The 17,309-nt window shown below is 43.3% G+C and overlaps 1 protein-coding gene across 1 annotated transcript in view; it reads right to left on the reverse strand.

Moving 5' to 3' along the window:
- MDH1 (malate dehydrogenase 1) overlaps positions 1-17,309 on the reverse strand; it is a 41,651-nt gene that overhangs the window by 17,612 nt on the left and 6,730 nt on the right. Inside the window, exons 2-4 of the mRNA XM_029593665.1 lie at positions 17,045-17,143; positions 10,449-10,545; positions 3,966-4,141 (exon numbers count right to left, since the gene is read on the reverse strand). Of these exons, the coding sequence (XP_029449525.1) occupies positions 3,966-4,141; positions 10,449-10,545; positions 17,045-17,143 (372 nt within the window). The remainder of the gene's footprint in view (positions 1-3,965; positions 4,142-10,448; positions 10,546-17,044; positions 17,144-17,309) is intronic.

Consider the following 17,309-nt stretch of genomic DNA (forward strand, 5'->3'; position numbering starts at 1 on the left):
AAGATTGGAGGAGGGAATATTGACAGAGACATAAGGATAAAACTGAACAAGAGAAGCTTTTTTTTTTTTTTTTTAAATGGAGAGAGAGTTGCAATTTGATTCTGGGTTGAATGTTCTAGAGTTAAGTGGATTGTGGGATGATAATATCCAGCTAATTTTAAGATATAATTAGGGGTCCTTCGTTTTCAGTTTAAACTGATTTTCACCCAGAAATTCCCAGATTTTTCCAAAATGACAAATGGTTTTAACAAATATTCATCCTAACTTTAGGCCGATTGAAAAGCGGCTCCAGAGCTGCAGATGCAGTGTTTCAAGGCCTCTAGCCTCTGATGGAAGCCAGTGTGGGCCAAAGTGCATGCTGTGTTTCAAGTTCTGCACCCTACCAGTGAAAGTGCTCACCTTCCACCGCCGCCCATTTTGTGTTTCAAGTCACACGTCCTCATCCCCTAAGCAGCCAAAGTACCTGCTGTCCCTGGTTCAGCAGGCTCTGGCCACCAGAAGCCCTTCCCAGCAGGGTCCCTGGCCCTGCACATAAGCAGAATTGCAATGCTGCAGACGCGGGAGCATCAGTAAGCATCATGCCACATGAGAAAGGGGAAACCTAGAGCCACCAGTGGTTAGGATAAATTTAGCTGCAGTGTGGGGAGGTGAGAAATAGAGATGGAAATGCTGCTGAGTGGGTGGGTAGGTGAACCTGCTTAATAATGTTTTATTGTCCTAGCTTCTGACAACCAAAATAAACTCAGATATTTACCTGATTTTCTCCTTTTTTTTGTTCTTTCCATAATAAACCCTGATAAATTCCCAAGAAAATAAAGAACAATAAAAACTGATAATGAAAGTCCCTAGATATAGCTGCTACAATAAAGCTTGGGAACAGAGGAATAGTCCTACTGCACCTTGGTTTTCGGTGGAGCTGTGCGACCAGAGAAGGGAGGTGTGGAGGCTGGAGAAAAGATGGATGAAGTCTCGTAGTATGGCAGATAGCCCCCTTATGCTACAACATCCTAACAGATATTATGGGAGGGTGATGGGTGCAAAGAAGCTGTTTTTAGAAGAAAAAAAAATTTTAGCTGCTGAAAATAAACCCAAAGAGATTTTTAGGTTAGTATGCTCATCCTTGAGAGGGGACTGTACTCCCGAGCTGAAGTAAGCTGTGCACGCCAGGAGGCGTGCGCGGCTCCGGGTCAGTGAACAATGACGTTGCCCCAGCCTACCCCGCCCAAAACACACCCTCCGGCCCAACCCGTCCAAGAGGCCCGGCACTTGAGCATGTATCGGCCTTTATGAGCGTGACCAGGCCACTTGGAAGATTCGCCCGGTGCGCGTAAGGCCTGGCCACGCGCGTAAAGGCCGGAATTTATGCGTGCCGGGCATTTAAAATCTGCCCTTTAGTTTCTGGAGGAGATTGGTGGGTTAGATGTAGGCCAGCTGGGATTCAGGAGAGGTTACAGCTCAGAGACGATCTTGCTGGCAGTTGAAGAGAAGGTCTTACATTTTAGATATTGCACTGAATCAGTATTTTTATTTTTTTCATTTGTCCAGTGTTTTTGATTTGGTGAGTCATGAACGTTTGTTAAATAAGTGTGAGGAGTTAGGGATGAAAGGGCAGGTTTTGATGTTGTTAAAATCCTTTGAGGCTGGCAACAGTACAGGTGCGGGGCAGTCTCTTAAGCATTTTGGTTTTCCATGTGGGGGCTACCACAGGGCTCTCCACTTTACTCCTTTGCTATTTAATTTGTTTGGTTTCTTTTGTTAGAGCACTGGGGTTCCCAGGATTTCTTTATGCTGACAACATGCAATTAATTTTCCCAGCAGGATAAATTCCAGGATGATGCAATGGATAGGACCAATCAGAATTTGGGATTGCTTTCACAATTGTTTCCCAGAAATCAGTTAATTTTGAACATAGGGAAGGCAGAGTGTCACACATTGGGCAGATATTATGCGTAACTCTCTGAAGCTGGAGAGTGAAGGGATGGAACTGAGTACCAGTGTAAAAGTGCAGAGCCTAGGTGTGAATTGGGAAGATCGGTGGGGGCCCATCTCTCTATCAGGCCAATACAGAATGGTGCACCTGGCCAAGCGCACCGTTTAGCCGCAAATGCATGTCGATGTGCCTATTAGTTAGTCACCCGCAATACAAGCCACACATTTTACTCTCAGAAATTAACTCCTGCCAAAGGAGTTAATTTCAGATGGCACCATGCAAGTGTACAGAAAAGCAGAAAAAACTGCTTTTCTGTACACCCTCCGACTTAATATCATAGTGATATTAAGTCTGAGGCCCCAAAAGTAAAAAAAAAAAAAAAAAAGGAGTGCCCTGCGGCCCCGAAAAAATACGCTCAACTTTGGTGTCTGTTTACCGAACCCGTGGCTGTCAGCGGGTCTGACAACCGAAGCCGGTAAAATTAAGCATCAGCTGTCAAACCCGCTGATAGCCACCGCTTCCACCAATAAGGAGGCACTAGGGACGCGCTAGTATCCCTAGCACCTCCTTATTAGCGCGGGCCCGAGTTTAAATAATCGCGCACCCAGGAGCGGTGCCTGGGCGTGTGTAGGGAGAGCGGGCGCTCGCCTCGGAGCACTTGCTCTCCCGCGGACTTTATTGAATGGGCCTGTATGGTGGTACAGAAAGTTTTTTTCAAGTTGAGGTTGAAGAGATTAAAGAGGTTGCTTGTACAATCCTATGCTTTGCCTCAGATTGACTACTCTAACGGGCCGTTGGTAGGATTGACGGTTAAAGTATCTGTAGGTGATGCCAAGCATGGCAGCAAGGTTATTAAAACAATTGCACTGGCTTCCTGTTGAAGAATACAGTTTAAAATCACAAGTTTAATGTACAAAGTGTTACAAGAGCAGGGGACAAAATATTTGCAACAGCAAATATTTAATAAGCAGAGAAGAAATCTCCACTCAGTATCTGAGATTCAATTTGTTGATCCATCGGTTAAAAAAGTAGCCAAAAGTTCAATCAGGAAAAGGATCTTTTCAGTTATAGGCCCTGAACTTTGGAATTTGGCACCAAGGGAGTTGAGGGTGGAGCAGACTTACTTGACCTTTCAGAGAAAAGGTGAAATCCCAGTTATTTCCATTCTAAGGCTGAAGGCAGTGAGTAACGGCAGTCTTCATCTATCTCTGAGGTTTTATTTTTGTGATTTAATTTGCTGTTTTTTATTTATATATAATTTAAAACTGATTTAGTTGATTATTGCACTATGTATTATTTTAATTTTTGTGGACTGCACCAGCCAGGTTCTTTCCCGAGTTGTTAAGAATGAATAAATAAAACAAACATTTCATGCTATTAATTTATGAAAAACATGGCTCTCTCCCCCCCCCCCCCACCTCGAGTGGGAGAAAAAAAAAGCTGAGATTAGCAAGCTGCCAGCCTTCAACATTTACATAAATTACAGAGATCAGGTTTCATTTGATACACTGGAAGAATGCAAAGTAAATTAAGAAATTTTGTCACGCATCTAAAAAAAAAAAAAAAAACCCAACAAAAAAAAAACCATAAGTCTTTAGAAAGTGTTTGTTGGGGGCAGCCTTGTGGTTCACTGACCTGGATTTGATTCAAAGTCTAGGTCTCCAGTCCCCAAGAGCACCAGAAGAGTGTGTGTGTGTGTGTGTGTGTGTGTGTCTGTTGAATGAAGATTCCTTTGGCCATCAAAAAAGCAAAAACCTAGGGGTTGCAAGGCTCTTGAGAAGCCCTGCTGCACGACACTACAAGAACATGCCACTACAATGACTAGAGTAGGTAAGCCGATTCGTGTCAGAGGAGGGTTGGATGAACAAAGCAGGAAAGAAATTTCAGCAAAGCGAACGAAGGATCATGGCACCGTAGCCTAATGACAGCTGGTTCCAAATGAGCTAGAAACACAAAGCAGGCGGGGAGAGACACCTGGGCCAAAAACAAAATTGATGCTATTTTTAAAATGTTAGGAAATATTTGCGACAGTCACCTTAACGGACTTCTTGGAATACTTGTCCAAGGCGGCACCTTGTGACTTAAAAATTTTCACATTTGCCCTCAGCAAGTCCTTCCTCTCCATGCCTTCTCTCCTTGGCATGGAGCCAACCAGAATGGCCACATCCAGATCCTTGAAAGCAACGTCTTCTTTGTCCGTGGCAATGATCTCTGCAAACACAAAAAGGACAGTACAACAACTTCAAATCTGTTCAGAGGCAAGACTTTCTTGCCAGTAACATTCAAAGGCTGCTGCAGGATAGAGCAACAGCAAGCTATTAACATCCTTTACCAGATCTTTAAAATAAATGTTAAAATGCATCTTGACAGGTTACGTCAACAGGAGTTAAGTAGTCATGCGAATTTATCTGTCATTTGAGCGTAACTTGCCTGGGAGAAGCTATTCAACAATATGGGAGGTAGTTATCTCTATATCATTTTTAAATATCAGCAACCATCACACCAAACCTTGTGATGCCTCCAGCTGAATGCTCCTAGAGCTATTGAGCTGTAATGTTACTCTAGAACACTTATGAGTTAATCAGAAGATCTGTAAAAATCTGCTTTCTTCCCCTTGGAAAGACCATACATCTTCCCGAAAGGTCTAAAAACAGCAAACAGTCCTTTAAACTAATTACCACCTACTTCTCTGTGTCATTTACTTTCCAGTCTCACCATCTTACTTATTCCAGACCTATATATCTGCATTTCCCTTCTCGTCCCTGAACACATTAAGTTAAGAACATAAGAACATGCCATACTGGGTCAGACCAAGGGTCCATCAAGCCCAGCATCCTGTTTCCAACAGTGGCCAATCCAGGCCAGAAGAACCTGGCAAGTACCCAAAAACTAAGTCTATTCCATGTTACCGTTGCTAGTAATAGCAGTGGCTATTCTCTAAGTGAACTTAATAGCAGGTAATGGACTTCTCCTCCAAGAACTTGTCCAATCCTTTTTTAAACACAGCTATACTAACTGCACTAACCACATCCTCTGGCAACAAATTCCAGAGTTTAATTGTGCGTCAAGTAAAAAAGAACTTTCTCCGATTAGTTTTAAATGTGCCCCATGCTAACTTCATGGAGTGCCCCCTAGTCTACTATCCTGTAGTTCATACATCCTCAGGGGTTTGATACATCCTTATGAGGCTGCAGTGGTGCTTGGAAGATGGCAGGCAGACTCCTCCATTTCCCCAAATGCAGCCTGTGAGGCATGACTCCACTGACTTCCCCGGTATGCTTCATCCCCTTTCACTTAAGTTTGCTTGCATACACGAACCATTTCCCATCACCACATTCCTACCAATCTCAGTAATCAATCTGCTTACAGGTCTGAAGTTAGTCTACCTATACAAGCTTTACCTAAACGCCCTCACAATAATTCTTCCTAAACCTCAGATACTCTGATTTTCCAGTTAAAGAATCTTACTTAAACCTGAACCCCTACTCTCGTTTGCAATTATAAGTACAAATCAAATGTCACCATGTACTTAGCCAGGTTCGTAGTATGTAAACCCACTGTCACTATTCTCATCTTGTCTATTCCTTCTGCGCATATGAAAACATAGAAAGATGCAGTGACAGTACATGAAAGCATAATAAAATTGAATATTTTAAGTCAGTCCTACTCAGCAAATGAATTCTAAACTGTACACACCAAAACTGGGTACCTGGCTGCTGTCAGGCTGCATGCCCCAAGTGCCTCAGTAAGATTAATAGACTTAGAAAAATCTGACAAACAGAGCGAAAAAAATAGCATCCATTCTTTGCCCTCAGCAGTTCATGGCCAAGTTGATGGTTAACAAGTTCTCAGTGACTTCAATTTGGGTAGTCTTTGCTGTGCTCTCCCGAGATACTGAAGGTTGCTTAATCACTGACAGAGCAAGGAAGATATTGTTCAGAGCATAAAGAACCATCCATTCTCACTATGAACAAAAATGTGAGAAGTCTTACAATACCACAATATCTGGGTTTCAAGATTTCATTTTTCAGCAGGAACGCATGATCACTGCTTTCTCCATCACTTACTACAGCTAATCTCTTACCAATTCTCTTTGCATACCCAACATAACAGCACTTTTTACATGACCTGAACGTCTGAGGCTGCCCTGCTGACTCCATTTCATACCTTTGACTGTAGAAACTAAAATCTGTCAAAGTGTAATAAGCAAATAGTAAGGAAAGTTATGTTTATGCTTTTCAAGTCAAGATACTGTTTTGGACTGAAAGAAAATATTCAGAGAGGCCCACAACATTGTAGGCTAATTACAAAACAGAGTACTGACTATAACAAGACTTAATAGTGAACATAAAAAAAACCAAAACCAAAAACACTTTACTGACAAACAGTGACCTTGAAAAAATACCAGCATGTGAGGTATACAATGCACCTCACTGCATAAGTGGGATAAAATTGGTGCACCCACGATTTAAAGATCCCATGACCAAGCCATGCACTACGGAATAGATAAGATATTTGAAAGCCAATTAAAAAAAAAACAAAAAAACGAAACTGCACCTACTCCGGCCCTACATCTTTCCTAAAGCATCCCTCTTCTGTAATTTGTTGAATTTTGAAAAGCTTCTGTGTTCTTCTCCAGGTGAATTCCAGACATCTCATTACCTTACCTCCAAACACACACACAGGATATAAGCATACAAGCCGTTAAGCCCGTTAAAACGGGCTACATCCCTCTGTCTCTCACCTCCCCCCTCATTCTCTCTCCCCTCCACCCCCTACCTCCCTCCCTCTCACCTCCCACTCCTCCCTCTCCTCCCACTCACTCTCCCTCAGTCCCACTCCCTCCACCCCCTACCTCCCTCCCTCTCACCCACTCCTCCCACTCAGTCCCTCCCTCCCACTCAGTCTCCCTCCCTCCCCCCTCTCTCCCTCCCTCTCACTCTCCCTCAGTCCCACTCCCTCCCTCCCTCAGTCCCACTCACTCTCCCTCAGTCCCACTCCTTCAGTCCCACTCCCTCCCTCCCACTCCCTCTCTCCCTCTCACTCAGTCCCACTCCCTCTCTCTCCTCCCCTCTCACTCAGTCCCTCACTCTCTCTCCTCCCTCGCTGCCACCGCCGTTAAGCCATTAAAAAGGGCTACATCCCTCTGTCTCTCACCTCCCCCTCATTCTCTCTCCCCTCCACCCCCTACCTCCCACCCACTCCTCCCTCTCCTCTCACTCAGTCCCACTCCCTCCCCCCCTCTCTCTCACTCTCCCTCAGTCCCACTCCCTCCCCCCTCTCCCACTCCTACTCTCCCTCAGTCCCACTCCCTCCCCCTCTCCCACTCCCACTCTCCCTCAGTCCCACTCCCTCCCCCTCCCTCTATGTCCCACTCTTCCTCAGTCCCACTCCCTCTCTATCTCCCTCCCCCCTCACTCAGTCCCCCCCTCTCCCTCCGTCCCACTCACTCTCTCCCACTCACTCAGTCCCACTCCCTCTCTCTCCTCCCCTCTCACTCAGTCCCTCCCTCTCTGTCAGTCCCTCCTTCTCTCTCTCCTCCCTCGCTGCCGCCGCCGCCGCTGCCACCGGACGCCACCGCCACCCGCCGCCGCCGCCGCTGGACGCCGCCACCCGCCGCCGCCGCTACCACCCAACGCCGCCGCCGCTGGACGCCGCCGCCGCCACCACCCAACGCCGCCGCCGCTGGACGCCGCCGCCGCCACCACCCAACGCCGCCGCCGCTGGATGCCGCCATGCCGCTGCCACCCGCCGCCGGATGCCGCCATGCCGCTGCCACCCGCCGCCGCTGCCACCGGACGCCGCCACCCAACGCCGCCGCCGCTGCCACCGGACGCCGCCACCCAACGCCGCCGCCGCTGCCACCGGACGCCGCCACCCAACGCCGCTGCCACTGCCACTGGACGCCGCCATTGTTTTTTCTTTTTTTCTGACGCTGGCTCAGAGCGACGTGCTCGCCCGCACATGCGCGGTAGAGCTGGTCTCTACTGCGCATTTGCGGGCCGTCGGTCACAGGCCATTTATAAGGTAGATTCTCCATATGCATCAGTGTAGTGCTTTCATGGGTCCTGTGGATGATCAGCTCGGGGGAGCTCCACTTCAGATTTACAACTCTGGGTTAATCTAAGCAGGAGCAGCTTTCCAAGCCTAAAACCATTGTTGCCAGGAACTGGGGTTTTTTTGTTTTTGAGTAACATTACTGCTTTAAAGTAGAAATAGGTTTTGCCCATTGTATCATGACAACTTACACTCATAAAAGTATGAAGATGGCATGAGTACAGGAGTGGGCCCATAAAAAAAAAAAAAGGTTTAAATTGGAAGGAGGTGGATGGGCAGGGGAGAGAGAGAAGAGTATACAGATTTACTTGATATTAAAGACAAAAAAAAAAAAAAAATTACACACACCCAGGCCACAGAAGTAATTATCATTGCACTATTTAAATAGGAGATGGCAAAGGAAAAAAAAAATCTTTACGCCATTTTAACCCAAAATAAATGAAAATTGTTCATGTAGCCCACTATCATGAAATTGCTGTGCTGATCTTGACTAAACCACCAGATAAGAACCAATGTAATTTTTCCATCAGGAGTTTTATATTCAATTTTTGCTTGCAAATGACATACTATAAATAAAATATTCAACTATGGCCCATGCAAATAAAGAGTTCACCCTTGACTTGGACACACAATTGTGAATTGCTCTGTTGAAAAATGAAATAAAAGGTACTCTATTAGATCCAGGATGTAAATATATTAGACAACTGCAAAATACATGCTTTAGTACAAAAACATCAATGAAAAACAGTAAGATGCAAGAAGAGACCCCCCTGACAAAGTCTGGTCAAGAGGAAAATAAGATTTGCTGGAGGGCAAAGAATGTATGTGATGTTAACTGCCCCAAGTGTTATACAGAGGTTACATTTTTTTTTTAATTTAAATAATTTATATCATGCTGATCCACAAATCTCAGCAGATTACATAAAAACACTGAAATATCATCATCACAGCAATATAACTGATGCGAAATAAACAAGAACCCTGGGGTGAAAGTCAAAGTTTGAAAACCTGGATGAAACAGATGAAGGCTCGGCACAGAGAACTGGCACGCCCACAAATGCCAACTTTTATATCAAAAACAGCACTTGCTGAAAACCCAAGATTTTCTGCAATATACTTTTTACACTGCCTTACTATACAGAACTATTACAGGAGAGCTTTAAGGTTCTTTGGCATGCTGTAATTAAGTACTTTCATGAAATGTGTTGTGGATAAAGGAACTTTTCAGTCTCATGGCCTTTCCAGTTATTCCAATTCTTGCCATTCTAGTTTTTCCTGTAGCTTATGCTCAGTAAAGGTAGTCAGGATCAGAGGGGGAATTCAGTCATGTATTGTAGACATAAGGAGATCCATAGCTTTTTACCACAGACATGCCGAGAGAGAGGCAGACATGTTAAAATCCCTGTGTCTATCCCACCCTTAAGAGAGCATTCAAAGTTGATGCAGTAGTAGGAAAGCTACAGTCCCCCCTCAGACACTGCACTATAACAAAACACATGGGAGCAAATGTGAGCAACCACCGCTGAAGGCTTCTGGATGCTGTCTCCAGAGGTGACCCAAGGAATGCAAAACTCAAAAATCAGATCTTTGGCAAAACCAGCCATCAGATCATCTCATGTGTTGATTCTTCACTTCCTCCCTTTAATTCATGGTCACTTACCTATTCTGTAATATTGCCTGGAGTCTACAACATGAACCAATGCAAAATGCCACAATAATAGGAAAGAGCTTGAGCGTGGACTTGGGACTGGGATGGGTACAGCGGCTACAAGCAAAGGGAACTCAATTTTGTCCTCATCCTCAACGTGCGACACTGGCTGCAGCAATGTGGGGGAAGCCTGCCTGCCTGTGGCTGTTCCTTCATATAAACCCCTGTTGGAAAAGGATCAGAGGGAAGGAGTGCAACAGCCATAATGAACAGCAAGCACTCACTGAGGCCCTGTACTGCTGACCAGCAGCCACAGTGTGAAGGGAGGACACAGGGTAAAAGGCGTACGAAGAGAGACGTTGAGGGAAGAGAAGGGAAGTGAGCAAGGAACAATGTTAAGGTATTTGATGTAGATTTTATGACATGTATTTGATTGTGTATTTCTATGATGACCAGCTGTAATTTGCCTTGGGGACATCAGGCCAGAAGATGAAGAATCAAGTATGATAAACAGGAGAGGGCATTAAGAAACATGAAAGATGGATCAAGATACAGGTAATAGATTGGAAAAAAACAAAAACAGGAGGGAAATACTCCCATGTTGATCACTAAATAAAGACCTTTTATACCTTATGCAGTTTAGATATGGATGTGCATAGTTGGTGTTTAAATACAGATATATACACACATACCTGTACAGCTTGTTCAATTAGATTAGTTTTACAGAAAGATAAACAAGAAAGCAAAATTATATACACAATATGCCACCTCCCCCCCCAACTTTATAATCAAATTCTGTTCATGACAAATCACCTTTCAGCAGTGGAAGTGCACAGTCCTGAAGTTCCATCACTACCCCCTCCAACACAGTCATCATGGGAGTGATGTCCAGCAGCAGAAGAATGAGGCACTGTGGAGAGTAGATTTTAACTTAGTATGTTAATAAAACATATTCATAACCAGAACCTGAGGCTAAACACAGTCAGTCGCAAAGGTCAAACATCTGCTGTTCCTGTGGGAGGAGGTATAGCGAACATCAGCAAAAACTTCTTAAAAGCAGAAGTCCTAGCAAAATGACTTCTAATTAACTCAGCAGCACAAAGGGGGTGAAGACATATGCAATCAAGACTCCCATTACTTCTGGAAAATTTCTAGAATTTTTTTTCCCCATGACGAAAGCATAGAGCATGTTGTGTAGCTCAGTGGTTGGGATATATGAATGCTTCCTTGTTATGAGTAATAGTAGAGGGTGTGCTGTTTTTGAATCATTTCTTTAAAAAAAAAAAAAAAAAAATCTTAAGGAAAATGTCTTTGGGACCCATATAAACATTTATTTTTAAATGAAAGTAAAGACATAATACAGAGGAAGCCAGCAAGATGTCTTTACATTTGATTTAAGATGTTTGGATACAATTTTAGAGATAACCTGAACCGGTTAATGTTCAGATCAAGACTAAATGTAGTGCAAGAATGATGTTCCTTATCTCTTTATAAGTGCCATAGGAAATGTTTGTATTAGATGAATTAAATTGTGGTTTCTTCCTATGTTTTAATATCAGGAATGTCACTAGAGTTGGGTGTGTGTATGTGGGGAGGGGCTAGAATTAACTCTCTCCTCAGCCCTGCTCCTATTTTTCTCCCCCGATATTCAACTCTGCTAGTTTTTTGCTGGGGTAAGGAAGACCCATGATATGCTGAAGACGCAGTCTCCTCCACAATGAAATTCGGCTCTGAAATAATCTATATGCTGCTAACAATGCCCAAGATGCTTTGTGCTGCATGTTCTTTCCTACGAAACTGAAAGAGGGAATGCAGACTGTGAACAAGACATGGAAATATGGGCAAGACTTCCCATAAAAGCTACTCAGCACAGAGTTCATTCCCTTTAAGGATTTTGGACATTGCTTGTGCACTTTACAATTAGATCACAGGAAGAATGGCCTAACAGAGAGCAATGGTCAGAGAACCAGGGTTCAAATCCTGCTTCTCCCACGGACATTCCTTGTGACCTTGGGCAAGTCGTGATGACCAGCATGTCAGATAGCCACTTAAATTGCCTGGAGTTACTGTACCTGAATACTTGTCACCATTGTGCAGTGCTGTGCAAGTCTAGTAGTGCTATAAAAGTAAGTATTCTGAATCTAGAAGCATGCTAAAGGTAGGGATGGGGTGGGAAGTGGAAACTGAGGCCTTTCAGAACGTGATGCAAGTTGAGGCTAGAAAGTAGAAATCTAGTGTAAATTGCTTATAACTTTATTTTATTTAACAGTTTTATAAATCGACATTCATTAGGGATATCACATCGGTTTACAATAAACGAGAAACTATACTTAAATGGCGCTTGACAGTTAACATGAAAACAAATACATACAATGCCATGAACTATATATATATATATATATATATATATATATATATATATATATATATATATTTTGAAGGCAAGTAAAGTTATCTAAACCTACCAGAAACGAATACCTTGCTACCATACATACACCTTCCCCCAAAATCACCAACCTGGCATCCACAAGAGTACGTGCGCTCTCCATAGCTGTGTGTGTGTAAGCTCTACTTTGTACCATTCCACCCTCTTTTCTGTACCTCTTAACTTCAATACAGATCTTCTTCTGTAACTAATAGGTAACTTTCCCCTTAGTATTTTGTAAACAACCTTGTAAGTAATTTTAGTCCTGTGCATATAAGTCCCTGTATGTTTACTCTCCTCGTTTATATATCTAAATGTATATCTCTCTCTCTCTCTCCAGAGAGACATATATATATATAGATATATATAAATAAAACGAGGAGAGTAAATATACAGGGACCTATATACACAGGACTAAAATTACTTACAAGGTTGTTTACAAAATACTAAGGGGAAAGTTACCTATTAGTTACAGAAGAAGATCTGTATTGAAGTTAAGAGGTACAGAAAAGAGGGTGGAATGGTACAAAGTAGAGCTTAGAGATTAGGTAAGAGCAGTTAGGAAATAGAGATTATTGCACATGTATCAAGAGTATAGACAAATGTCTCAAAAATATAAACATCAAAATGAGGGTGGAACAGAGGAGGCGGCTGGGTGATTGGGATGGGTAGGATTAGGTGTAAGCTTGTGCGAACAGCCACGTGTCTAGTTTTTGCTTGAATGTTTTTTGGCAGTCCTCCTGACATTGTGTTCCATAAGGCGAGGCCGGCTATGGAGAGCGCACGTGCTCTTGTGGATGCCAGGTTGGTGATTTTGGGAGAAGGTGTATGTATGGTAGCAAGGTATTGGTTTCTGGTAGGTTTAGATGACTTTTAGATAACTTTACTTTCTCATGATACAGAAGGCACAGCGATTCAACACTATTGGTTGGGCCATGCTGTCGCAGCATCACTAGGCCTCTGGGAGCAGTGCAAGAAGTGCTCAGATGGCAAGTGGGTCGGGACACTGATGCATATCAGATGCATGATGGTGGGTGAACTGCAAAACCACCATGAAAACAGCAATAGGCCATCTAAGCTCAAGATCTATGCAACATGTTGGATATTAAGAGATGTGGTGATTTTTTTGGCTTGCATATTTCTCCTCTCTAAACAAAGGTCATGTTTTGCTTTCTATTAATCCTAGGAAACCAGATTTACCTTTTCATGTTCCACAAGTACTTCTAAATTACTTAGCAATTGTGCTGTGATATGTCTTCCAGTACATACTGCGCTATTTTCAGACACCCCCCTCATAGAAAAAAAAAGACTGGGAATATTAGAAGAAAAACAAAACACTTTCTGAAAGAGTTCACGGATCTTGAAGTACTCTGTACTGTTTGGCAGAGATGCTTTTATTCTGAGGAAATTAGTTTCTTTAAGAATGAAAAATGTCCTCTAATTCTTAAATGCAATAGGAGGGAGGGAATCCCAATTATTGGGCAAGGGTGACATCTACTGGCTGCAATTAGAAAGCACAAGTTTCAGGTTCTGGAGGGATCATGGTCTGTGGCTCCCAGTCAAGGATAGTCATTTCAATGGCAGGACTAGGGAAGCCCGATTAAAACCACTACTCATCCACCCACAGAAGGCACATGCTGCTGCTGCACAAGAAGCTGGAAGCCCAAAGGAGGAAACAGAAGAGTAAAAAATACAATTCAAAATTGGAAAAGGAGAATCCAAGTTAAACCACATGAGGTTTTTCAAAAAAGGCCACAGACATCTTTCACAATACCACTACTCACAGAGTGGTAGTGGATGGGGGACGTGCATGGCATCCCATCTACTACTACACAACAGCAACTCCTAGAAGTGGAATTCATAGTGCATGCATACTCGCTCCCTCAAAAAGGGGAGAGTTATGGAGGGAGAAGTGCACATTTTCTTCCATCATTTTCCACTTAAATTGCTGTAAAACTGGATGCCTTCAGGGAAGGGAGGACATGTATTTAACAAACGTAAACTTTCAAAGTCAGCTCTGCAGCTTGTCAGCATGTGTTGTGCCACAGAGGGACAAGCTTATACTCAGCAATGCACTGCAGGATACCTTCCAGCAACATAAAAGGGAGAGAATTACTGAAAGTCTTGTTTCGACTAGTTTACTCTCGTCACATGAATATGGATTTTCATTACGAAAAACGCTTCAAGTGCTGTTCTCTTTTCACTTTGTTTAAACAATGCTGACCCTGCAGGGATCTGACCACCGCTGGATTACATATGAAACAGGATGGGCTGCAACCATCATGGCTTACAGGACAGAAAGCATTAGAGAGATAATTTAATGGAACAGGTTAGGCTAACTTTCACAAAAAAAAAAAAAAAAAAAAAAAAAATTTCCAGGAGGAATCTGACGATAGAGACTAAAATAAAATGCAAGCTATGAATGCATTTACAAAGCTGATCACCGTAGCACTGAGCAGCTCCAGACTGCAGTTTCACAGGAGGGAACAGTGAATGACACGACGTGGAAGATAAACAGATTTCTAGGACTAGTAAAATGCAGCTCCTCAAAGAAAGGAAATATTTGGGTACAAACCTGCTGATTTTCTTTCCTTGAGTCCTGCCAGACTAGTCCAGACATATGGGTTTTACTCCCCTACAGAGAGAGACTGCTTAAGTCTCAATTTATACACCATCTGAATTCAAAACCCATGCGCCCTTTCATAAGCAGATTATGGGAACAGGAAAGGAAAAAAAAGGGGGAGGGGGCCAGGAAATAAAAGGAATAGAAATGGTGTAAGCAGCGGATATCTGGAATGGTCAATGTTTGTGATCCGCACCCTGCTCTCTGCTGCCAGCCTCTTGCTACTTGGGGAAATTCCGACAAGCTGAACTTCCACTTCGGAAGAGATACTACTGAATTTCGTTTCTGCCTTGCACTGCTAAGACAGCTGCTCTACACTTACACCACCTCCAGATCTCTTATTCTAGGAGAGCTAGAGACCAGGTTTTAAGAAACCACAGCGTCACTTCCTTTCAGACAGGCCGATACAGCCATTGGACGCGGGTTTTCCCTTACCCCTTATTCAGTAAGGGGCGGAAAACGCGCGTCCAACCCGCCGAACCTAATAGCGCCCGCAACATGCAAATGCATGTTGATGGTCCTATTATGTATTCCCGCGCGATTCAGTAAGTAAAATGTGCAGCCAAGCCGCACATTTTACTTTCATAAATTAGCGCCTACCCAAAGGTAGGCGCTAATTTCTTCCGGCACCTGGAAAGTGAACAGAAAAGCAGTAAAAACTGCTTTTCTGTGCACCCTCCGACTTAAAATCATGGCGATATTAAGTCGGAGGTCGCTAATAATAACATTAATAGCCACCTCTTACAATGTTATTTATACAATGCTATTTATACATATATATAATCATCTGATCTTCATTTTCCTTCTCACTCCAAGTTATTGATTTCCTTGTTATATGTAACTGCTTTTCTGCACTTTTGTTCAAATTGTAAAGTCTTATTATTATTGCACCCCTGTTTCTTGTGAACCAGCATGATGGGACTATCGTCCTGAATGTTGGTATATAAAAAAACTTAAATAAATAAATAAAGTTGGCCGGCGGCTCGATAACCGGACGCTCAATTTTGCCGGCGTCCGGTTTCCAAGCCCGTGGCTGTCAGCGGGCTCGAGAACAGACACCAGCAAAATTGAGCGTTGGCTGTCAAACCTGCTGACAGCCGCCGCTCCTGTCAAAAAGGAGGCGTTAGTGTCCCTAGCGCCTCCTTTTGCCCGTTTCTACCGCTGGACCTCAATTAAATACTGTATCACGTGCACAGGCGAGTGGCCTGTGCGCGTGCCGGGAGAGCGAGCGTTCGCCCGCTCTCCCGCGGACTTTACTGAATCGGCCTGTTAGTGAAAAAGCTGCGTTAGCTTTAGCCTTTTAATTTCTTGCACTGTTTGCTTTTCCATCCCATTCGTTTTCCCTCTTCTTTTGTGTGCTTGTTCTTAGAGGTACTAGCCCATTTGCACAGATCACAAAGATTGTGATTTTCATAGAATAAAAAAAAAGGGATGCCCTTTAGGTATAGGAGCCACACTTGCCCGGTCATTGCTCTTCCACGTCACCCCCTTCGCTGCTCCACAATGCTCCTCCTGTTTCAGGGTACTCCATGACAGGCCATTGCTACGTAGAGATCATTGTTCAAAATTTTACCTGCACCCTGGGATGATCATCTTCGTCACAGCAAATGGATGAGGATTTGGTTTAGGGAAATCCGAGATGCATTCCTTTTTGCAAAATTTTAACCCTGCTTCTTAATGAGCGCAATCTGTGCTACTTAATGTATCAGAAGCAACAAAAAAACAAACAAACAGATGCTGAAGCCACAGCATTCTATTTATTCAAGTCAAAATGTAGCAGTCCCTAAAATATTCTACTTGCTTAGAATACTTAAATGCAAAATGTCAATCGGTATTCACATTAAGCTGGAAAACTGCATAAAATAGATTTTCATTTGAGAAAAAAAACCCAACTGCACTTTAAAAGTAAAAGTAACTGACCCCTGCGTCATTGCAGCAGATCTTAACCCAAGTTAATATTATAATTGCCAGGGTGGAAAAAATCCTGGGTGCCAATAGTACCTGCTGCCACCCACGGAGGCCTGGGCTCAAGAGGAGTCCAAGTGAGGGAAGAGAGCCAGAAGAGGCTAGCAGGAATGCAAAACAGCAAACTGGGCGGCAGGGAAAGGGAATCCCCCCAACCAATTTCAAGCAAAAAATTAAAGAAAGAATTGTGACCTGACCCACAAAATGTCACTGGTGACTTAAGTTTTCAAAACCATTTCCACCTCTGATAATCATGAATTTCATTTACATTAAAAAAAAAAAGTACCATAAATATTGGTTCATTTCAACAAGGCAAGAAGTTGCAGCATGGTACAGATTTACCAGCCCGAGCTAGCACTGGATGTTTTACACAGCAAGTTCACACTCACACATTACCTGATCTTTTCCAAATACATCGCCCTTGGCAATGCTGTAGAGCAAAGAGTAAGCAATCTGACCGGCAGCTCCGGTTACCAGGACTCGGATTGGTTCAGCCTGTAAAACAAAAAGTCAGGCCATAACAAATCCACGAGTGCAGTACGTCACAGGGGAAGGTAATTCACTCTCTGCTGCACACTTTATGCACAACACCACTAATGATTATATTTTGCAGCCACAGAAAAATTAGTTGTTGGCATTTGTCTCCTAGCAAAACAGATAC

This window comes from Rhinatrema bivittatum, chromosome 3, assembly GCF_901001135.1.
Source record: "Rhinatrema bivittatum chromosome 3, aRhiBiv1.1, whole genome shotgun sequence".
Taxonomy (NCBI): domain Eukaryota; kingdom Metazoa; phylum Chordata; class Amphibia; order Gymnophiona; family Rhinatrematidae; genus Rhinatrema; species Rhinatrema bivittatum.